This window comes from Amblyomma mixtum, chromosome 1 (genome assembly GCF_055824585.1).
Source record: "Amblyomma mixtum isolate Tamu chromosome 1, ASM5582458v1, whole genome shotgun sequence".
In the NCBI taxonomy this organism is placed as follows: Eukaryota; Metazoa; Arthropoda; class Arachnida; order Ixodida; family Ixodidae; genus Amblyomma; species Amblyomma mixtum.
The window spans coordinates 153622822-153644499 of NC_143012.1; the positions used below are offsets into that span (position 1 = coordinate 153622822).

Sequence of the window (21678 nt, forward strand, 5' to 3'; positions counted from 1 at the left end):
AATGCCATCAGCACTCGGTGTTCCCAGGTGGTCTCCCTCCCAAGTACTGACCGAGCCCAATGCTGCTTAGCTTCGGTGATCGGACGAGAACCGGCGTATTCAACATGGTATGGCCGATGGCGAGAGACAGTGCTTTCCGAGTCTTTATGTACTGTGTTTGGCCCTCGAGGATGCAAAACTGCGCATGGATACTTCCCTCGCTCGTGGCAACAGCCGCCAAGCGTGCAGTTACCTGCCCTGCGCTTTTCTCAGCCGTTCTGGCGAACCTAAACCACTGCGGCATGCACGGAAAGAGCAGCGGGAGCGAGCCTGTGTTGTTTACACATGGACCGGCAGTGGGTGCGGTGCATGGTGCGGTGGGCGCATATTGTGCGCTTCTGCGCAGTGTTATGCGCACACTGGGCCTCCCAGCTATCTTGGGGCTTTGCTAGAGTTTAATCTGCAGTGTACCCGCCGCGGCAGACGTCAGAATGACAGCCGAGACGCCACGGGTTCGCTTCGAGTTTTGCCACAGTTTCGCGTCCGCACGTACTACACGTTGGACACGTTGCCGATGAGATTGTATTAGCGTCCGCACGTACTACACGTTGGACACGTTGCCGATGAGATTGTATTATCGATAACAAAATAACGTCACCTCCTATAGTTGCCTGAGACACTGCGCAACTATGACAGAAAAAAAAAAAACGTGAAGGGCGAATAAAAATGCAAAAGAAATGCCATCAGCACTCGGTGTTCCCAGGTGGTCTCCCTCCCAAGTACTGACCGAGCCCAATGCTGCTTAGCTTCGGTGATCGGACGAGAACCGGCGTATTCAACATGGTATGGCCGATGGCGAGAGACAGTGCTTTCCGAGTCTTTATGTACTGTGTTTGGCCCTCGAGGATGCAAAACTGCGCATGGATACTTCCCTCGCTCGTGGCAACAGCCGCCAAGCGTGCAGTTACCTGCCCTGCGCTTTTCTCAGCCGTTCTGGCGAACCTAAACCACTGCGGCATGCACGGAAAGAGCAGCGGGAGCGAGCCTGTGTTGTTTACACATGGACCGGCAGTGGGTGCGGTGCATGCTGCGGTGGGCGCATATTGTGCGCTTCTGCGCAGTGTTATGCGCACACTGGGCCTCCCAGCTATCTTGGGGCTTTGCTAGAGTTTAATCTGCAGTGTACCCGCCGCGGCAGACGTCAGAATGACAGCCGAGACGCCACGGGTTCGCTTCGAGTTTTGCCACAGTTTCGCGTCCGCACGTACTACACGTTGGACACGTTGCCGATGAGATTGTATTATCGATAACAAAATAACGTCACCTCCTATAGTTGCCTGAGACACTGCGCAACTATGACAGAAAAAAAAAAAACGTGAAGGGCGAATAAAAATGCAAAAGAAATGCCATCAGCACTCGGTGTTCCCAGGTGGTCTCCCTCCCAAGTACTGACCGAGCCCAATGCTGCTTAGCTTCGGTGATCGGACGAGAACCGGCGTATTCAACATGGTATGGCCGATGGCGAGAGACAGTGCTTTCCGAGTCTTTATGTACTGTGTTTGGCCCTCGAGGATGCAAAACTGCGCATGGATACTTCCCTCGCTCGTGGCAACAGCCGCCAAGCGTGCAGTTACCTGCCCTGCGCTTTTCTCAGCCGTTCTGGCGAGCCTAAACCACTCCGGCATGCACGGAAAGAGCAGCGGGAGCGAGCCTGTGTTGTTTACACATGGACCGGCAGTGGGTGCGGTGCATGGTGCGGTGGGCGCATATTGTGCGCTTCTGCGCAGTGTTATGCGCACACTGGGCCTCCCAGCTATCTTGGGGCTTTGCTAGAGTTTAATCTGCAGTGTACCCGCCGCGGCAGACGTCAGAATGACAGCCGAGACGCCACGGGTTCGCTTCGAGTTTTGCCACAGTTTCGCGTCCGCACGTACTACACGTTGCACACGTTGCCGATGAGATTGTATTATCGATAACAAAATAACGTCACCTCCTATAGTTGCCTGAGACACTGCGCAACTATGACAGAAAAAAAAAACGTGAAGGGCGAATAAAAATGCAAAAGAAATGCCATCAGCACTCGGTGTTCCCAGGTGGTCTCCCTCCCAAGTACTGACCGAGCCCAATGCTGCTTAGCTTCGGTGATCGGACGAGAACCGGCGTATTCAACATGGTATGGCCGATTTTTTTTTTTTCTTTATTGCCTGGCTGTGACACAAAAAAAAACTGGACAACACAAAGAATCAACAAAAGACAATAACTATGCACACACGACTTGTGGTCAGCCAGCATAAATCTGGCTTCGTCCAATTAAAATTCACGCAACGTACAGAGCGGCTCTAGTCTTGAGAGCCACTCCGGAGGCTCCGCAGCGGCTTTCTGAATGGCCAGAAACATCTCCATACTTTCGCGAAAGTACATTCTGGCAGGTCTTGCGTCACTGTCACAATGCCAGCCTGCCATTCTGGAGCGCCATATACAGTGGAGGCCTGTCAGCATTATTAAATCGAAAGGCACCCCATCCTCATTTTCAACACATAAGAACCGGATGCCATACGGGTCTAGTGGAAATTCTTTCTTTAATGTTCGCTGCAATACATCCCAAAAATAAACCCCTTCCCAACAGTGTAAAAATACATGGTCTATTGTTTCCGGCTTTCTGCAAATTAAACAGTGAGATCCCCAGGGTAAAAACAATTCCTTTCCCTCTAAAAATTTTTTAACCGGTAAGGTCCCGGTGTGCAACTTAAAAAAGAAGGTTTTTGTTCCAGGCGGCACCTGCATTTTTTTAACTCTCTTTAAAACATCTTTGCCTGGGCCTCCACTGTACAAGGCCCTGTACAAGGGCTCGGGGAAAACTACATCGCACAAGGCACGGTACAGTTTCTTTCGTTTCACACTGGACAGAAAGTCATTGGAAAATCGCGCGGAAAGAAACCTTACACTGGCTACGACTTCCCGGTAAAAACCGGTGACCCTACTATACACCTCAGCAGTTCCGACTATGTACTCTGGAAGTAGATGCCGCAGCCTAACTTGGCATACGGTACGCAAAAAAGGGTCTCTTGTGTCCCTAAAAAACAAAAAACGATTGACCAGCTGTCGCAAAAACAAATGGCCCAATCCCAACCCGCCGTCTTGTACCCGTCGGAACAGGTTGGTCCGGCTGCAGCGCTCCCATTCAGACGACCAGATAAAGACGGCGAAAATTCGGTGTAGCTTTTGAATACTTAACCGTGAACAGTGCAACACCTGCATTACGTACCAGAGCCTGCTGATAAAGAACAGGTTGCAAACAGTGGCTCTGGCGAAAATCGACAAGGTCGTTCCTTTCCACTTATCAGCTCTCTCCCGTGTCTCTTTGACCTGTCCTGTCCAATAATGTTCACTGTCACGGTAAGCATCGAGCGGAACGCCCAAGTATTTATCTGGTGTTGTCGTCCACGGCACACTAGCAAACCTTTCAGGCGTAGATGCCCACCTTCCATGCCAAAGCCCGAGGCACTTCGACCAGTTAACCCCGCTGCCTGTAGCTTGGCTGAAATCGCGTACACATTGAACAGCCTCGCTTATGCCTCCCTCGTCAACGGCAAACACAGCAATGTCATCAGCGTACGCCAAGAGCTTCACTTCGGCTGCTTGTAATCTGAATCCGGTAATACTCCTGTTTTTCAGTATCTTTAAACAAAGGGTCTCCACATAAATACAAAATAAAAGGGGGCTGAGGGGACAGCCCTGGCGCACCGAACGCTGCACGCTAATGGGAGCCCCCAGACTCTTGTTAACGATCAATCTCGTCGTGCAGTTCCGGTATGCCAGGGCCACACCCTCGCGAATAACATAACCAACGTTAACATGGCCTAATACTGCAAACAAAAGTTCATGGGCAACGCAGTCAAAAGCCTTTTCTAAATCTATCTGGAGTATAGCTACCTGATCATTAGTGTCATCACAGCATTCTAATACACTGCGCGCAACGTGGATATTTGTAAAAATGGACCGCCCTTTAATCCCGCAGGTCTGATGCGGACCAACTAATAAATGGATCACGGTCTGCAACCTTCGTGCCAAAACCTTCATGTAAATTTTGTACTCGACGTTAGTGAGTGCTATGGGTCGATATGCTGCTACCAGTCGTAATCTGTCTGTGTCGTCCGTTTTCGGAATCAGCACTGTATGGGAAGAGCCATAGGACGGAGGCAGTGATTTTAGTTTAAAGGCTTCATTAAAGATGACTGTCAAGACCGGGGAAATTACATGCTTAAATTCTTTGTAGAATGCCGCGCTGAACCCGTCCGGCCCAGGCGACTTACCAGGGTTTAAGCTGTCTATTGCTTGCTCGACTTCCAATTGAGTTATCGCCTGCTCTAATCTGTCTTTAGTTTCGTCGTCCAGGCGCGGCATCTCGGCCAGAAACGCCTCCTTAAAAGTGACAACGTCTACCGGATGCAATGCGAAGAGCGCCTGGTAATGCTCGAAAAAAGCTGCTTTGATATGATCGATGTCCGTTTTAGAAACACCTCTCCATTCTATTTCGTTTATGTGGTTTCTTTCGGCACGGGCTTTTTCTAAACCAAGCGCTCGTTTCGTTGGCGCTTCCCCTGCGGCCATGTCTTCTGCCCTTGCCCTCACCAGCGCTCCCCGATAACGTTCTTCTTCGATAAGCTGTAACTTTTGTTTGGTTTTCCTTATGTCTTCTATCCATTTACCAGGCGCTCGGCATTCCTGTTTTATCATCTTCTGAAGCAGTGCCTTTAGCTCCATTTCCTCTTTTTTTGCTTCATGACGTATACAGGTGGCTCTATCTATTGCTTTTAATTTTAAAGTTTCTTTAGTGAGCTCCCACTGCTGCCAAATCCTCATGTTACTACTTGGTTCTATTTTTGCTATTTCTTCCCTTACAGCTCGGTTATAAAATTCGTCCTGGAGTAGCTTCTCATTTAACTTCCACATTTCCCATGAAAAACCATTCCCCTTCTTAATGAATCCTATGCAGCATTGAACCAAACAGTGGTCAGAAAATGAAACCGGCAGAACTACATAACTATTGCATTTAGGGACCGTTTCCGCGGATGCATAAATTCGGTCTAGCCGTGCGTGACTTGTGCCCTCGAATCGTGTGTACCTTACAGCACGCGTTCCTTCAAGACACTCTGCTACATCCTCGAGGTTGCAGTTCACAATCATTCGTAACAACACTTCGGTGCTTTTATCCCTGAAACCTCGGATGCTTGTCTTGTCGCGCGCACTAAGAACACAGTTGTAATCGCCCATAACAATGAGCTGCCTGTCCGTGCGAAGCCGTTCTTCGACGCTTTCAAAAAACGCGGCTCGGCCATCAACCACATTAGGTGCATACAGACAAACAATGCGCCAGTCGATGTTACAGAGCGAAAAATCGATGGACACGTATCGACCCGACAGGCACGAATGATGACCGTGTACTTCTATCTCCGGCAACCTCTTAACAAAAAGAATACCGCCAGCCGATGTGCCTACAGCATGGCTAACGACGGCAAAATACCTAGACGTGAAACGTCGCACCATGCTCCCGGTCTCCTCCTCCCCGTCGACTTTAGTCTCCTGCACTGCCAGTATATCGATATCTTGCTCCGTTACAAGTCGGTACAGCTGGCTTTGTTTTCTTTTACCTGCCAGGCCTCTAACGTTTAGGGTGGCGACTTTAAACGGAGTTGCAGAAGCCATTTTAACTTAGGAAGAGGAGACCGAAAGCATGGTGCTTACCTCTCGCGTCCAGCATGTCGCTAGACGATGCCGTCGCCGCCGGTGTCACCCGGCGCGAGCACGTGCTCCTGGTCAGGCGGCGCCTTGTCGCCGCCACGCTTGTCAGTCGGGACCTTTGGGCGCGGCCGCAGGCTGGGCCGTCGCGCTTGCGGCGTCTTTGCCGGCGGTTCCTCCACGCTGGGCTCTCCTGCCTTCTCCCCGTTGGCCTTGGTCTCGGCGTGCGAACGCTTCGCAGGTGTAGTCACGCCGACGTTCACGCGGGAGTCGGCCTTGTCGTCGTGGCTCTCGCTGGCCGCCTTGCGTTCCACGTCCACGTGCACGGGCGGGCTCGCTCCATCGTTGGGCGTTTCCACTGGCGTCGAAGGCGAGTCAGCAGCTGGCGACCCGCTCTCCTGTGCGACAGCCATGTCGGTGCCGCTACTCGCAACAGCTGGCTGAGCCGCCGCCCCCTCCGTTTTGCCCGTGTCGTCGGCACCGCTCGCTGCTTCCTCTGCTTCGACGACGTCCATCAGTTCTGCGGAGTCGCTCGCTGCTACATGCCCGGTAGCTGACGCGTAGGTACGAACGCAGTCAGCCTCCGAGTGTCCATAGCGTCGGCATTTCGAACACCTGGGCACCTTGCAATCGCGGCGAACGTGCCCCGTGCCGCCGCAACGAAGGCACTGCATCGGCCGCCCCGGAACTACCACGAGAGCCAACTCGCCAGCGACTCGTACCTGGTGAGGCAGGTCGTCCACCTTCACGCCTGGCTTCAGTTTCAGGAGCACGGTCCTCGTGGTGGAGCCCTTCTCCTTCATGCCCGCGACGCGCCAACGCTCCCGGGTTACCTCGGTCACATTGCCGAACGCCGCGAATGCAGTCCGGATGTCCTCATCGGCGACGCCGTGTAGCATCCAGTGGAGGCGCAGCTTGACCTGGTGGTCTTCTGGGTCAAAAACGATGCAGCGGCGTCCCTTCACTTCCAGCTCCTTCATGGCGGCCAGTTTCTTTGCGGCGTCAGCGCTGCTGAAGGTCACCGCCCACACATGGTTTATCTGGTACGCCCCCAACGCCACGACGTCGGGGAGCGCACCAACGTTGGCGAGGGCGTCTCTGAAGTCTTCGACCCTATAGGGCCTCACACGCACGTCCCCGTGCAAAAAAACCGTGTTTAAAACAACACGTCCGGTGGGCAGGGTAGGCAGAACGATCTCGTAATCCTTATCTGCGTCGCTGGCGAGCCTGTTTCCGCGGCCGGCACCGGCCGCTATCGCCGCTCCGTGGGAGCCCATGATTCTGCGTCCGTCACGCTCGGTGGCTGGAAGTAGAATGAACATGGTATGGCCGATGGCGAGAGACAGTGCTTTCCGAGTCTTTATGTACTGTGTTTGGCCCTCGAGGATGCAAAACTGCGCATGGATACTTCCCTCGCTCGTGGCAACAGGCGCCAAGCGTGCAGTTACCTGCCCTGCGCTTTTCTCAGCCGTTCTGGCGAACCTAAACCACTGCGGCATGCACGGAAAGAGCAGCGGGAGCGAGCCTGTGTTGTTTACACATGGACCGGCAGTGGGTGCGGTGCATGGTGCGGTGGGCGCATATTGTGCGCTTCTGCGCAGTGTTATGCGCACACTGGGCCTCCCAGCTATCTTGGGGCTTTGCTAGAGTTTAATCTGCAGTGTACCCGCCGCGGCAGACGTCAGAATGACAGCCGAGACGCCACGGGTTCGCTTCGAGTTTTGCCACAGTTTCGCGTCCGCACGTACTACACGTTGGACACGTTGCCGATGAGATTGTATTATCGATAACAAAATAACGTCACCTCCTATAGTTGCCTGAGACACTGCGCAACTATGACAGAAAAAAAAACGTGAAGGGCGAATAAAAATGCAAAAGAAATGCCATCAGCACTCGGTGTTCCCAGGTGGTCTCCCTCCCAAGTACTGACCGAGCCCAATGCTGCTTAGCTTCGGTGATCGGACGAGAACCGGCGTATTCAACATGGTATGGCCGATTTTTTTTTTTTTTTCTTTATTGCCTGGCTTTGACACAAAAAACTGGACAACACAAACAATCAACAAAAGACAATAACTATGTACACACGACTTGTGGTCAGCCAGCATAAATCTGGCTTCGTCCAATTAAAATTCACGCAACGTACAGAGCGGCTCTAGTCTTGAGAGCCACTCCGGAGGCTCCGCAGCGGCTTTCTGAATGGCCAGAAACATCTCCATACTTTCGCGAAAGTAAATTCTGGCAGGTCTTGCGTCACTGTCACAATGCCAGCCTGCCATTCTGGAGCGCCATATACAGTGGAGGCCTATCAGCATTATTAAATCGAAAGGCACCCATTCCTCATTTTGAACACATAAGAACCGGATGCCATACGGGTCTAGTGGAAATTCTTTCTTTAATGTTCGCTGCAATACATCCCAAAAATAAACCCCTTCCCAACAGTGTAAAAATACATGGTCTATTGTTTCCGGCTTTCTGCAAATTAAACAGTGAGATCCCCAGGGTAAAAACAATTCCTTTCCCTCTAAAAATTTTTTAACCGGTAAGGTCCCGGTGTGCAACTTAAAAAAGAAGGTTTTTGTTCCAGGCGGCACCTGCATTTTTTTAACTCTCTTTAAAACATCTTTTCCTGGGCCTCCACTGTACAAGGCCCTGTACAAGGGCTCGGGGAAAACTACATCGCACAAGGCACGGTACAGTTTCTTTCGTTTCACACTGGACAGAAAGTCATTGGAAAATCGCGCGGAAAGAAACCTTACACTGGCTACGACTTCCCGGTAAAAACCGGTGACCCTACTATACACCTCAGCAGTTCCGACTATGTACTCTGGAAGTAGATGCCGCAGCCTAACTTGGCATACGGTACGCAAAAAAGGGTCTCTTGTGTCCCTAAAAAACAAAAAACGATTGACCAGCTGTCGCAAAAACAAATGGCCCAATCCCAACCCGCCGTCTTGTACCCGTCGGAACAGGTTAGTCTGGCTGCAGCGCTCCCATTCAGACGACCAGATAAAGACGGCGAAAATTCGGTGTAGCTTTTGAATACTTAACCGTGAACAGTGCAACACCTGCATTACATACCAGAGCCTGCTGATAAAGAACAGGTTGCAAACAGTGGCTCTGGCGAAAATCGACAAGGTCGTTCCTTTCCACTTATCAGCTCTCTGCCGTGTCTCTTTGACCTGTCCTGTCCAATATTGTTCACTGTCACGGTAAGCATCGAGCGGAACGCCCAAGTACTTATCTGGCGTTGTCGTCCAAGGCAGGCTGGCAAACCGCTCAGGCGTAGATGCCCACCCGCCATGCCACAGCCCAAGGCACTTCGACCAGTTAACCCCGCTGCCTGTAGCTTGGCTGAAATCGCGTACACATTGAACAGCCTCGCTTATGCCTCTCTTGTCAACGGCAAACACAGCAATATCATCAGCGTACGCCAAGAGCTTTACTTCGGCTGCTTGTAAAGTAAATCCGTTAATACTCCTGTTTTTCAGAATCTTTAAACAAAGGGTCTCCACATAAATACAAAATAAAAGAGGGCTGAGGGGACAGCCCTGGCGCACCGAACGCTGCACGCTAATGGGGGCCCCCAGACTCTTGTTAACGATCAATCTCGTCGTGCAGTTCCGGTATGCCAGGGCCACACCCTCGCGGATAACAGAACCAACATTAACATGGTCTAATACTGAAAACAAAAGTTCATGGGCCACACAGTCAAAAGCCTTTTCCAAATCGATCTGTAGAATAGCCACCTGACCATTAGTGTCATCACATGTTTCTAAGACACTGCGCGCAACGTGAATATTTGTGAAAATAGACCGCGCTTTAATGCCGCAGGTTTGATGCGGACCAACTAATAAATGAATCACGGTCTGCAGCCTTCGTGCCAAAACCTTCATGTAAATTTTGTACTCGACGTTAGTGAGTGCTATGGGTCAGTATGCTGTTACCAATCGTAATCTGTCTATGTCGTCCGTCTTGGGAATAAGCACAGTATGGGACGACCCATAGGACGGAGGCAGTGCTTTTACTTTATAGGCTTCATTAAAGATTACCTGCAAGACCGGGGAAATTACATTTTTAAATTCTTTGTAGAATGCCGCGCTGAACCCGTCCGGTCCAGGCGACTTACCAGGATTTAAGCTGTCTATTGCTTGCTCAACTTCCAATTGAGTTATCGCCTGCTCTAGTCTGTCTTTAGTTTCGTCGTCCAGGCGCGGCATCTCGGGCAGAAACGCCTCCTTAAAAGTGACAACGTCTACCGGATGCAATGCGAAGAGCGCCTGGTAATGCTCGAAAAAAGCTGCTTTGATATGATCGGTGTCCGTTTTAGAAACACCTCTCCATTCTATTTCGTTTATGTGGTTTCTTTCGGCACGGGCTTTTTCTAAACCAAGCGCTCGTTTCGTTGGCGCTTCCCCTGCGGCTATGTCTTCTGCCCTTGCCCTCACCAGCGCTCCCCGATAACGTTCTTCTTCGATAAGCTGTAACTTTTGTTTGGTTTTCCTTATGTCTTCTATCCATTTACCAGGCGCTCGGCATTCCTGTTTTATCATCTTCTGAAGCAGTGCCTTTAGCTCCATTTCCTCTTTTTTTGCTTCATGACGTATACAGGTGGCTCTATCTATTGCTTTTAATTTTAAAGTTTCTTTAGTCAGCTCCCACTGCTGCCAAATCCTCATGTTACTACTTGGTTCTATTTTTGCTATTTCTTCCCTTACAGCTCGGTTATAAAATTCGTCCTGGAGTAGCTTCTCATTTAACTTCCACATTTCCCATGAAAAACCATTCCCCTTCTTAATGAATCCTATGCAGCATTGAACCAAACAGTGGTCAGAAAATGAAACCGGCAGAACTGCATAACTATTGCATTTAGGGACCGTTTCCGCGGATGCATAAATTCGGTCTAGCCGTGCGTGACTTGTGCCCTCGAATCGTGTGTACCTTACAGCACGCGTTCCTTCAAGACACTCTGCAACATCCTCGAGGTTGCAGTTCACAATCATTCGTAACAACACTTCGGTGCTTTTATCCCTGAAACCTCGGACGCTTGTCTTGTCGCGCGCACTAAGAACACAGTTGTAATCGCCCATAACAATGAGCTGCCTGTCCGTGCGAAGCCGTTCTTCGACGCTTTCAAAAAACGCGGCTCGGCCATCAACTACATTAGGTGCATACAGACAAACAATGCGCCAGTCGATGTTACAGAGCGAAAAATCGATGGACACGTATCGACCCGACAGGCACGAATGATGACCGTGTACTTCTATCCCCGGCAACTTCTTAACAAAAAGAATACAGCCAGCCGATGTGCCTACAGTATGGCTAACGACGGCAAAATACCTAGACGTGAAACGTCGCACCATGCTCCCGGTCTCCTCCTCCCCGTCGACTTTGGTCTCCTGCACTGCCAGTATATCGATATCTTGCTCCGTTACAAGTCGGTACAGCTGGCTTTGTTTTCTTTTACCTGCCAGGCCTCTAACGTTTAGGGTGGCGACTTTAAACGGAGTTGCAGAAGCCATTTTAACTTAGGAAGAGGAGACCGAAAGCATGGTGCTTACCTCTCGCGTCCAGCATGTCGCTAGACGATGCCGTCGCCGCCGGTGTCACCCGGCGCGAGCACGTGCTCCTGGTCAGGCGGCGCCTTGTCGCCGCCACGCTTGTCAGTCGGGACCTTTGGGCGCGGCCGCAAGCTGGGCCGTCGCGCTTGCGGCGTCTTTGCCGGCGGTTCCTCCACGCTGGGCTCTGCTGCCTTCTCCCCGTTGGCCTTGGTCTCGGCGTGCGAACGCTTCGCAGGTGTAGTCACGCCGACGTTCACGCGGGAGTCGGCCTTGTCGTCGTGCCTCTCGCTGGCCGCCTTGCGTTCCACGTCCACGTGCACGGGCGGGCTCGCTCCATCGTTGGGCGTTGCCGCTGGCGTCGAAGGCGAGTCAGCAGCTGGCGACCCGTTCTCCTGTGCGACAGCCGTGTCGGTGTTGCTACTTGCAACAGCTGGCTGAACCGCCACCCCGTCCGTTTTGCTCGCGTCGTCGGCACCGCTCGCTGCTTCCTCCGCCTCGACGACATCCATCAGTTCTGCAGAGTCGCTCGCTGCTACATGCCCGGTAGCCGACGCGTATGTACGAACGCAGTCAGCCTCCGAGTGTCCATAGCGTCGGCATTTCGAACACCTGGGCACCTTGCAATCGCGGCGAACGTGCCCCGTGCCGCCGCAACGAAGGCACTGCATCGGCCGCCCCGGAACTACCACGAGAGCCAACTCGCCAGCGACTCGTACCTGGTGAGGCAGGTCGTCCACCTTCACGCCTGGCTTCAGTTTCAGGAGCACGGTCCTCGTGGTGGAGCCCTTCTCCTTCATGCCCGCGACGCGCCAGCGCTCCCGGGTTACCTCGGTCACATTGCCGAACGCCGCGAATGCAGTCCGGATGTCCTCGTCGGCGACGCCGTGTAGCATCCAGTGGAGGCGCAGCTTGACCTGGTGGTCTTCTGGGTCAAAAACGATGCAGCGGCGTCCCTTCACTTCCAGCTCCTTTATGGCGGCCAGTTTCTTGGCGCCGTCAGCGCTGCTGAAGGTCACCGCCCACACATGGTTTATCTGGTACGCCCCCAACGCCACGACGTCGGGGAGCGCACCAACGTTGGCGAGGGCGTCTCTGAAGTCTTCGACCCTGTAGGGCCTCACACGCACGTCCCCGTGCAAAAAAACCGTGTTTAAAACAACACGTCCGGTGGGCAGGGTAGGCAGAACGATCTCGTAATCCTTATCTGCGTCGCTGGCAAACCTGTTTCCGCGGCCGGCACCGGCCGCTATCGCCGCTCCGTGGGAGCCCATGATTCTGCGTCCGTCACGCTCGGTGGCTGGAAGTAGAATAACATGGTATGGCCGATGGCGAGAGACAGTGCTTTCCGAGTCTTTATGTACTGTGTTTGGCCCTCGAGGATGCAAAACTGCGCATGGATACTTCCCTCGCTCGTGGCAACAGCCGCCAAGCGTGCAGTTACCTGCCCTGCGCTTTTCTCAGCCGTTCTGGCGAACCTAAACCACTGCGGCATGCACGGAAAGAGCAGCGGGAGCGAGCCTGTGTTGTTTACACATGGACCGGCAGTGGGTGCGGTGCATGGTGCGGTGGGCGCATATTGTGCGCTTCTGCGCAGTGTTATGTGCACACTGGGCCTCCCAGCTATCTTGGGGCTTTGCTAGAGTTTAATCTGCAGTGTACCCGCCGCGGCAGACGTCAGAATGACAGCCGAGACGCCACGGGTTCGCTTCGAGTTTTGCCACAGTTTCGCGTCCGCACGTACTACACGTTGGACACGTTGCCGATGAGATTGTATTATCGATAACAAAATAACGTCACCTCCTATAGTTGCCTGAGACACTGCGCAACTATGACAGAAAAAAAAAAACGTGAAGGGCGAATAAAAATGCAAAAGAAATGCCATCAGCACTCGGTGTTCCCAGGTGGTCTCCCTCCCAAGTACTGACCGAGCCCAATGCTGCTTAGCTTCGGTGATCGGACGAGAACCGGCGTATTCAACATGGTATGGCTTTTTTTTTTCTTTATTGCCGATTTTGACGTACAAATCAAGAGGTTACAAGAAATAAAACATGGCGGCCACACTTCGGCCGACACGATGGTATGGCCGATGGCGAGAGACAGTGCTTTCCGAGTCTTTATGTACTGTGTTTGGCCCTCGAGGATGCAAAACTGCGCATGGATACTTCCCTCGCTCGTGGCAACAGCCGCCAAGCGTGCAGTTACCTGCCCTGCGCTTTTCTCAGCCGTTCTGGCGAACCTAAACCACTGCGGCATGCACGGAAAGAGCAGCGGGAGCGAGCCTGTGTTGTTTACACATGGACCGGCAGTGGGTGCGGTGCATGGTGCGGTGGGCGCATATTGTGCGCTTCTGCGCAGTGTTATGCGCACACTGGGCCTCCCAGCTATCTTGGGGCTTTGCTAGAGTTTAATCTGCAGTGTACACGCCGCGGCAGACGTCAGAATGACAGCCGAGACGCCACGGGTTCGCTTCGAGTTTTGCCACAGTTTCGCGTCCGCACGTACTACACGTTGGACACGTTGCCGATGAGATTGTATTATCGATAACAAAATAACGACACCTCCTATAGTTGCCTGAGACACTGCGCAACTATGACAGAAAAAAAAAAACGTGAAGGGCGAATAAAAATGCAAAAGAAATGCCATCAGCACTCGGTGTTCCCAGGTGGTCTCCCTCCCAAGTACTGACCGAGCCCAATGCTGCTTAGCTTCGGTGATCGGACGAGAACCGGCGTATTCAACATGGTATGGCCGATGGCGAGAGACAGTGCTTTCCGAGTCTTTATGTACTGTGTTTGGCCCTCGAGGATGCAAAACTGCGCATGGATACTTCCCTCGCTCGTGTCAACAGCCGCCAAGCGTGCAGTTACCTGCCCTGCGCTTTTCTCAGCCGTTCTGGCGAACCTAAACCACTGCGGCATGCACGGAAAGAGCAGCGGGAGCGAGCCTGTGTTGTTTACACATGGACCGGCAGTGGGTGCGGTGCATGGTGCGGTGGGCGCATATTGTGCGCTTCTGCGCAGTGTTATGCGCACACTGGGCCTCCCAGCTATCTTGGGGCTTTGCTAGAGTTTAATCTGCAGTGTACCCGCCGCGGCAGACGTCAGAATGACAGCCGAGACGCCACGGGTTCGCTTCGAGTTTTGCCACAGTTTCGCGTCCGCACGTACTACACGTTGGACACGTTGCCGATGAGATTGTATTAGCGTCCGCACGTACTACACGTTGGACACGTTGCCGATGAGATTGTATTATCGATAACAAAATAACGTCACCTCCTATAGTTTCCTGAGACACTGCGCAACTATGACAGAAAAAAAAAAACGTGAAGGGCGAATAAAAATGCAAAAGAAATGCCATCAGCACTCGGTGTTCCCAGGTGGTCTCCCTCCCAAGTACTGACCGAGCCCAATGCTGCTTAGCTTCGGTGATCGGACGAGAACCGGCGTATTCAACATGGTATGGCCGATGGCGAGAGACAGTGCTTTCCGAGTCTTTATGTACTGTGTTTGGCCCTCGAGGATGCAAAACTGCGCATGGATACTTCCCTCGCTCGTGGCAACAGCCGCCAAGCGTGCAGTTACCTGCCCTGCGCTTTTCTCAGCCGTTCTGGCGAACCTAAACCACTGCGGCATGCACGGAAAGAGCAGCGGGAGCGAGCCTGTGTTGTTTACACATGGACCGGCAGTGGGTGCGGTGCATGGTGCGGTGGGCGCATATTGTGCGCTTCTGCGCAGTGTTATGCGCACACTGGGCCTCCCAGCTATCTTGGGGCTTTGCTAGAGTTTAATCTGCAGTGTACCCGCCGCGGCAGACGTCAGAATGACAGCCGAGACGCCACGGGTTCGCTTCGAGTTTTGCCACAGTTTCGCGTCCGCACGTACTACACGTTGGACACGTTGCCGATGAGATTGTATTATCGATAACAAAATAACGTCACCTCCTATAGTTGCCTGAGACACTGCGCAACTATGACAGAAAAAAAAAAAACGTGAAGGGCGAATAAAAATGCAAAAGAAATGCCATCAGCACTCGGTGTTCCCAGGTGGTCTCCCTCCCAAGTACTGACCGAGCCCAATGCTGCTTAGCTTCGGTGATCGGACGAGAACCGGCGTATTCAACATGGTATGGCCGATGGCGAGAGACAGTGCTTTCCGAGTCTTTATGTACTGTGTTTGGCCCTCGAGGATGCAAAACTGCGCATGGATACTTCCCTCGCTCGTGGCAACAGCCGCCAAGCGTGCAGTTACCTGCCCTGCGCTTTTCTCAGCCGTTCTGGCGAACCTAAACCACTGCGGCATGCACGGAAAGAGCAGCGGGAGCGAGCCTGTGTTGTTTACACATGGACCGGCAGTGGGTGCGGTGCATGGTGCGGTGGGCGCATATTGTGCGCTTCTGCGCAGTGTTATGCGCACACTGGGCCTCCCAGCTATCTTGGGGCTTTGCTAGAGTTTAATCTGCAGTGTACCCGCCGCGGCAGACGTCAGAATGACAGCCGAGACGCCACGGGTTCGCTTCCAGTTTTGCCACAGTTTCGCGTCCGCACGTACTACACGTTGGACACGTTGCCGATGAGATTGTATTATCGATAACAAAATAACGTCACCTCCTATAGTTGCCTGAGACACTGCGCAACTATGACAGAAAAAAAAAAAACGTGAAGGGCGAATAAAAATGCAAAAGAAATGCCATCAGCACTCGGTGTTCCCAGGTGGTCTCCCTCCCAAGTACTGACCGAGCCCAATGCTGCTTAGCTTCGGTGATCGGACGAGAACCGGCGTATTCAACATGGTATGGCCGATGGCGAGAGACAGTGCTTTCCGAGTCTTTATGTACTGTGTTTGGCCCTCGAGGATGCAAAACTGCGCATGGATACTTCCCTCGCTCGTGGCAACAGCCGCCAAGCGTGCAGTTACCTGCCCTGCGCTTTTCTCAGCCGTTCTGGCGAACCTAAACCACTGCGGCATGCACGGAAAGAGCAGCGGGAGCGAGCCTGTGTTGTTTACACATGGACCGGCAGTGGGTGCGGTGCATGGTGCGGTGGGCGCATATTGTGCGCTTCTGCGCAGTGTTATGCGCACACTGGGCCTCCCAGCTATCTTGGGGCTTTGCTAGAGTTTAATCTGCAGTGTACCCGCCGCGGCAGACGTCAGAATGACAGCCGAGACGCCACGGGTTCGCTTCGAGTTTTGCCACAGTTTCGCGTCCGCACGTACTACACGTTGGACACGTTGCCGATGAGATTGTATTATCGATAACAAAATAACGTCACCTCCTATAGTTGCCTGAGACACTGCGCAACTATGACAGAAAAAAAAAACGTGAAGGGCGAATAAAAATGCAAAAGAAATGCCATCAGCACTCGGTGTTCCCAGGTGGTCTCCCTCCCAAGTACTGACCGAGCCCAATGCTGCTTAGCTTCGGTGATCGGACGAGAACCGGCGTATTCAACATGGTATGGCCGATGGCGAGAGACAGTGCTTTCCGAGTCTTTATGTACTGTGTTTGGCCCTCGAGGATGCAAAACTGCGCATGGATACTTCCCTCGCTCGTGGCAACAGCCGCCAAGCGTGCAGTTACCTGCCCTGCGCTTTTCTCAGCCGTTCTGGCGAACCTAAACCACTGCGGCATGCACGGAAAGAGCAGCGGGAGCGAGCCTGTGTTGTTTACACATGGACCGGCAGTGGGTGCGGTGCATGGTGCGGTGGGCGCATATTGTGCGCTTCTGCGCAGTGTTATGCGCACACTGGGCCTCCCAGCTATCTTGGGGCTTTGCTAGAGTTTAATCTGCAGTGTACCCGCCGCGGCAGACGTCAGAATGACAGCCGAGACGCCACGGGTTCGCTTCGAGTTTTGCCACAGTTTCGCGTCCGCACGTACTACACGTTGGACACGTTGCCGATGAGATTGTATTATCGATAACAAAATAACGTCACCTCCTATAGTTGCCTGAGACACTGCGCAACTATGACAGAAAAAAAAAAAAACGTGAAGGGCGAATAAAAATGCAAAAGAAATGCCATCAGCACTCGGTGTTCCCAGGTGGTCTCCCTCCCAAGTACTGACCGAGCCCAATGCTGCTTAGCTTCGGTGATCGGACGAGAACCGGCGTATTCAACATGGTATGGCCGATGGCGAGAGACAGTGCTTTCCGAGTCTTTATGTACTGTGTTTGGCCCTCGAGGATGCAAAACTGCGCATGGATACTTCCCTCGCTCGTGGCAACAGCCGCCAAGCGTGCAGTTACCTGCCCTGCGCTTTTCTCAGCCGTTCTGGCGAACCTAAACCACTGCGGCATGCACGGAAAGAGCAGCGGGAGCGAGCCTGTGTTGTTTACACATGGACCGGCAGTGGGTGCGGTGCATGGTGCGGTGGGCGCATATTGTGCGCTTCTGCGCAGTGTTATGCGCACACTGGGCCTCCCAGCTATCTTGGGGCTTTGCTAGAGTTTAATCTGCAGTGTACCCGCCGCGGCAGACGTCAGAATGACAGCCGAGACGCCACGGGTTCGCTTCGAGTTTTGCCACAGTTTCGCGTCCGCACGTACTACACGTTGGACACGTTGCCGATGAGATTGTATTAGCGTCCGCACGTACTACACGTTGGACACGTTGCCGATGAGATTGTATTATCGATAACAAAATAACGTCACCTCCTATAGTTGCCTGAGACACTGCGCAACTATGACAGAAAAAAAAAACGTGAAGGGCGAATAAAAATGCAAAAGAAATGCCATCAGCACTCGGTGTTCCCAGGTGGTCTCCCTCCCAAGTACTGACCGAGCCCAATGGTGCTTAGCTTCGGTGATCGGACGAGAACCGGCGTATTCAACATGGTATGGCCGATGGCGAGAGACAGTGCTTTCCGAGTCTTTATGTACTGTGTTTGGCCCTCGAGGATGCAAAACTGCGCATGGATACTTCCCTCGCTCGTGGCAACAGCCGCCAAGCGTGCAGTTACCTGCCCTGCGCTTTTCTCAGCCGTTCTGGCGAACCTAAACCACTGCGGCATGCACGGAAAGAGCAGCGGGAGCGAGCCTGTGTTGTTTACACATGGACCGGCAGTGGGTGCGGTGCATGGTGCGGTGGGCGCATATTGTGCGCTTCTGCGCAGTGTTATGCGCACACTGGGCCTCCCAGCTATCTTGGGGCTTTGCTAGAGTTTAATCTGCAGTGTACCCGCCGCGGCAGACGTCAGAATGACAGCCGAGACGCCACGGGTTCGCTTCGAGTTTTGCCACAGTTTCGCGTCCGCACGTACTACACGTTGGACACGTTGCCGATGAGATTGTATTATCGATAACAAAATAACGTCACCTCCTATAGTTGCCTGAGACACTGCGCAACTATGACAGAAAAAAAAAAAAACGTGAAGGGCGAATAAAAATGCAAAAGAAATGCCATCAGCACTCGGTGTTCCCAGGTGGTCTCCCTCCCAAGTACTGACCGAGCCCAATGCTGCTTAGCTTCGGTGATCGGACGAGAACCGGCGTATTCAACATGGTATGGCCGATGGCGAGAGACAGTGCTTTCCGAGTCTTTATGTACTGTGTTTGGCCCTCGAGGATGCAAAACTGCGCATGGATACTTCCCTCGCTCGTGGCAACAGCCGCCAAGCGTGCAGTTACCTGCCCTGCGCTTTTCTCAGCCGTTCTGGCGAACCTAAACCACTGCGGCATGCACGGAAAGAGCAGCGGGAGCGAGCCTGTGTTGTTTACACATGGACCGGCAGTGGGTGCGGTGCATGGTGCGGTGGGCGCATATTGTGCGCTTCTGCGCAGTGTTATGCGCACACTGGGCCTCCCAGCTATCTTGGGGCTTTGCTAGAGTTTAATCTGCAGTGTACCCGCCGCGGCAGACGTCAGAATGACAGCCGAGACGCCACGGGTTCGCTTCGAGTTTTGCCACAGTTTCGCGTCCGCACGTACTACACGTTGGACACGTTGCCGATGAGATTGTATTATCGATAACAAAATAACGTCACCTCCTATAGTTGCCTGAGACACTGCGCAACTATGACAGAAAAAAAAAACGTGAAGGGCGAATAAAAATGCAAAAGAAATGCCATCAGCACTCGGTGTTCCCAGGTGGTCTCCCTCCCAAGTACTGACCGAGCCCAATGCTGCTTAGCTTCGGTGATCGGACGAGAACCGGCGTATTCAACATGGTATGGCCGATGGCGAGAGACAGTGCTTTCCGAGTCTTTATGTACTGTGTTTGGCCCTCGAGGATGCAAAACTGCGCATGGATACTTCCCTCGCTCGTGGCAACAGCCGCCAAGCGTGCAGTTACCTGCCCTGCGCTTTTCTCAGCCGTTCTGGCGAACCTAAACCACTGCGGCATGCACGGAAAGAGCAGCGGGAGCGAGCCTGTGTTGTTTACACATGGACCGGCAGTGGGTGCGGTGCATGGTGCGGTGGGCGCATATTGTGCGCTTCTGCGCAGTGTTATGCGCACACTGGGCCTCCCAGCTATCTTGGGGCTTTGCTAGAGTTTAATCTGCAGTGTACCCGCCGCGGCAGACGTCAGAATGACAGCCGAGACGCCACGGGTTCGCTTCGAGTTTTGCCACAGTTTCGCGTCCGCACGTACTACACGTTGGACACGTTGCCGATGAGATTGTATTAGCGTCCGCACGTACTACACGTTGGACACGTTGCCGATGAGATTGTATTATCGATAACAAAATAACGTCACCTCCTATAGTTGCCTGAGACACTGCGCAACTATGACAGAAAAAAAAAACGTGAAGGGCGAATAAAAATGCAAAAGAAATGCCATCAGCACTCGGTGTTCCCAGGTGGTCTCCCTCCCAAGTACTGACCGAGCCCAATGCTGCTTAGCTTCGGTGATCGGACGAGAACCGGCGTATTCAACATGGTATGGCCGATGGCGAGAGACAGTGCTTTCCGAGTCTTTATGTACTGTGTTTGGCCCTCGAGGATGCAAAACTGCGCATGGATACTTCCCTCGCTCGTGGCAACAGCCGCCAAGCGTGCAGTTACCTGCCCTGCGCTTTTCTCAGCCGTTCTGGCGAACCTAAACCACTGCGGCATGCACGGAAAGAGCAGCGGGAGCGAGCCTGTGTTGTTTACACATGGACCGGCAGTGGGTGCGGTGCATGGTGCGGTGGGCGCATATTGTGCGCTTCTGCGCAGTGTTATGCGCACACTGGGCCTCCCAGCTATCTTGGGGCTTTGCTAGAGTTTAATCTGCAGTGTACCCGCCGCGGCAGACGTCAGAATGACAGCCGAGACGCCACGGGTTCGCTTCGAGTTTTGCCACAGTTTCGCGTCCGCACGTACTACACGTTGGACACGTTGCCGATGAGATTGTATTATCGATAACAAAATAACGTCACCTCCTATAGTTGCCTGAGACACTGCGCAACTATGACAGAAAAAAAAAAAACGTGAAGGGCGAATAAAAATGCAAAAGAAATGCCATCAGCACTCGGTGTTCCCAGGTGGTCTCCCTCCCAAGTACTGACCGAGCCCAATGCTGCTTAGCTTCGGTGATCGGACGAGAACCGGCGTATTCAACATGGTATGGCCGATGGCGAGAGACAGTGCTTTCCGAGTCTTTATGTACTGTGTTTGGCCCTCGAGGATGCAAAACTGCGCATGGATACTTCCCTCGCTCGTGGCAACAGCCGCCAAGCGTGCAGTTACCTGCCCTGCGCTTTTCTCAGCCGTTCTGGCGAACCTAAACCACTGCGGCATGCACGGAAAGAGCAGCGGGAGCGAGCCTGTGTTGTTTACACATGGACCGGCAGTGGGTGCGGTGCATGGTGCGGTGGGCGCATATTGTGCGCTTCTGCGCAGTGTTATGCGCACACTGGGCCTCCCAGCTATCTTGGGGCTTTGCTAGAGTTTAATCTGCAGTGTACCCGCCGCGGCAGACGTCAGAATGACAGCCGAGACGCCACGGGTTCGCTTCGAGTTTTGCCACAGTTTCGCGTCCGCACGTACTACACGTTGGACACGTTGCCGATGAGATTGTATTATCGATAACAAAATAACGTCACCTCCTATAGTTGCCTGAGACACTGCGCAACTATGACAGAAAAAAAAACGTGAAGGGCGAATAAAAATGCAAAAGAAATGCCATCAGCACTCGGTGTTCCCAGGTGGTCTCCCTCCCAAGTACTGACCGAGCCCAATGCTGCTTAGCTTCGGTGATCGGACGAGAACCGGCGTATTCAACATGGTATGGCCGATTTTTTTTTTTCTTTATTGCCTGGCTTTGACACAAAAAACTGGACAAACACAAACAATGAACAAAAGACAATAACTATGTACACACGACTTGTGGTCAGCCAGCATAAATCTGGCTTCGTCCAATTAAAATTCACGCAACGTACAGAGCGGCTCTAGTCTTGAGAGCCACTCCGGAGGCTCCGCAGC

General features: G+C 52.9%; 2 protein-coding genes, 14 non-coding genes and 4 pseudogenes across 16 annotated transcripts; all 20 read right to left on the reverse strand.

The window, feature by feature from the left end:
• Positions 1-2: 2 nt before the first annotated feature.
• On the reverse strand, positions 3-121 carry LOC149368363 (5S ribosomal RNA). The gene has a single exon (XR_016287917.1). It is a non-coding gene; the product is annotated as a 5S ribosomal RNA (ribosomal RNA).
• A 596-nt stretch (positions 122-717) lies between these two features.
• On the reverse strand, positions 718-836 carry LOC149368364 (5S ribosomal RNA). Its single transcript, XR_016287918.1, has one exon. It is a non-coding gene; the product is annotated as a 5S ribosomal RNA (ribosomal RNA).
• A 547-nt stretch (positions 837-1383) lies between these two features.
• Positions 1384-1502, reverse strand: LOC149368365 (5S ribosomal RNA). Its single transcript, XR_016287919.1, has one exon. It is a non-coding gene; the product is annotated as a 5S ribosomal RNA (ribosomal RNA).
• A 545-nt stretch (positions 1503-2047) lies between these two features.
• Positions 2048-2166, reverse strand: LOC149368366 (5S ribosomal RNA; annotated as a pseudogene).
• A 3578-nt stretch (positions 2167-5744) lies between these two features.
• On the reverse strand, positions 5745-6995 carry LOC149368367 (uncharacterized). The gene has a single exon (XM_089569877.1). It carries the CDS (start codon positions 6993-6995, stop codon positions 5745-5747), a length of 1251 nt encoding a protein of 416 aa, XP_089426003.1.
• Positions 6996-7599: 604 nt separating this feature from the next.
• On the reverse strand, positions 7600-7718 carry LOC149368368 (5S ribosomal RNA; annotated as a pseudogene).
• A 3578-nt stretch (positions 7719-11296) lies between these two features.
• On the reverse strand, positions 11297-12547 carry LOC149368369 (uncharacterized). The gene has a single exon (XM_089569885.1). It carries the CDS (start codon positions 12545-12547, stop codon positions 11297-11299), a length of 1251 nt encoding a protein of 416 aa, XP_089426011.1.
• A 612-nt stretch (positions 12548-13159) lies between these two features.
• On the reverse strand, positions 13160-13265 carry LOC149368370 (5S ribosomal RNA; annotated as a pseudogene).
• A 648-nt stretch (positions 13266-13913) lies between these two features.
• On the reverse strand, positions 13914-14032 carry LOC149368371 (5S ribosomal RNA). Its single transcript, XR_016287921.1, has one exon. It is a non-coding gene; the product is annotated as a 5S ribosomal RNA (ribosomal RNA).
• Positions 14033-14627: 595 nt separating this feature from the next.
• On the reverse strand, positions 14628-14746 carry LOC149368372 (5S ribosomal RNA). The gene has a single exon (XR_016287922.1). It is a non-coding gene; the product is annotated as a 5S ribosomal RNA (ribosomal RNA).
• Positions 14747-15293: 547 nt separating this feature from the next.
• LOC149368373 (5S ribosomal RNA) lies at positions 15294-15412 on the reverse strand. Its single transcript, XR_016287923.1, has one exon. It is a non-coding gene; the product is annotated as a 5S ribosomal RNA (ribosomal RNA).
• A 547-nt stretch (positions 15413-15959) lies between these two features.
• On the reverse strand, positions 15960-16078 carry LOC149368374 (5S ribosomal RNA). Its single transcript, XR_016287924.1, has one exon. It is a non-coding gene; the product is annotated as a 5S ribosomal RNA (ribosomal RNA).
• A 545-nt stretch (positions 16079-16623) lies between these two features.
• LOC149368375 (5S ribosomal RNA) lies at positions 16624-16742 on the reverse strand. The gene has a single exon (XR_016287925.1). It is a non-coding gene; the product is annotated as a 5S ribosomal RNA (ribosomal RNA).
• A 548-nt stretch (positions 16743-17290) lies between these two features.
• Positions 17291-17409, reverse strand: LOC149368376 (5S ribosomal RNA). Its single transcript, XR_016287926.1, has one exon. It is a non-coding gene; the product is annotated as a 5S ribosomal RNA (ribosomal RNA).
• A 594-nt stretch (positions 17410-18003) lies between these two features.
• Positions 18004-18122, reverse strand: LOC149368377 (5S ribosomal RNA). The gene has a single exon (XR_016287662.1). It is a non-coding gene; the product is annotated as a 5S ribosomal RNA (ribosomal RNA).
• A 548-nt stretch (positions 18123-18670) lies between these two features.
• LOC149368378 (5S ribosomal RNA) lies at positions 18671-18789 on the reverse strand. The gene has a single exon (XR_016287927.1). It is a non-coding gene; the product is annotated as a 5S ribosomal RNA (ribosomal RNA).
• A 545-nt stretch (positions 18790-19334) lies between these two features.
• LOC149368379 (5S ribosomal RNA) lies at positions 19335-19453 on the reverse strand. The gene has a single exon (XR_016287928.1). It is a non-coding gene; the product is annotated as a 5S ribosomal RNA (ribosomal RNA).
• A 594-nt stretch (positions 19454-20047) lies between these two features.
• Positions 20048-20166, reverse strand: LOC149368380 (5S ribosomal RNA). Its single transcript, XR_016287929.1, has one exon. It is a non-coding gene; the product is annotated as a 5S ribosomal RNA (ribosomal RNA).
• A 547-nt stretch (positions 20167-20713) lies between these two features.
• LOC149368381 (5S ribosomal RNA) lies at positions 20714-20832 on the reverse strand. The gene has a single exon (XR_016287930.1). It is a non-coding gene; the product is annotated as a 5S ribosomal RNA (ribosomal RNA).
• A 544-nt stretch (positions 20833-21376) lies between these two features.
• On the reverse strand, positions 21377-21495 carry LOC149368382 (5S ribosomal RNA; annotated as a pseudogene).
• Positions 21496-21678: the final 183 nt, after the last annotated feature.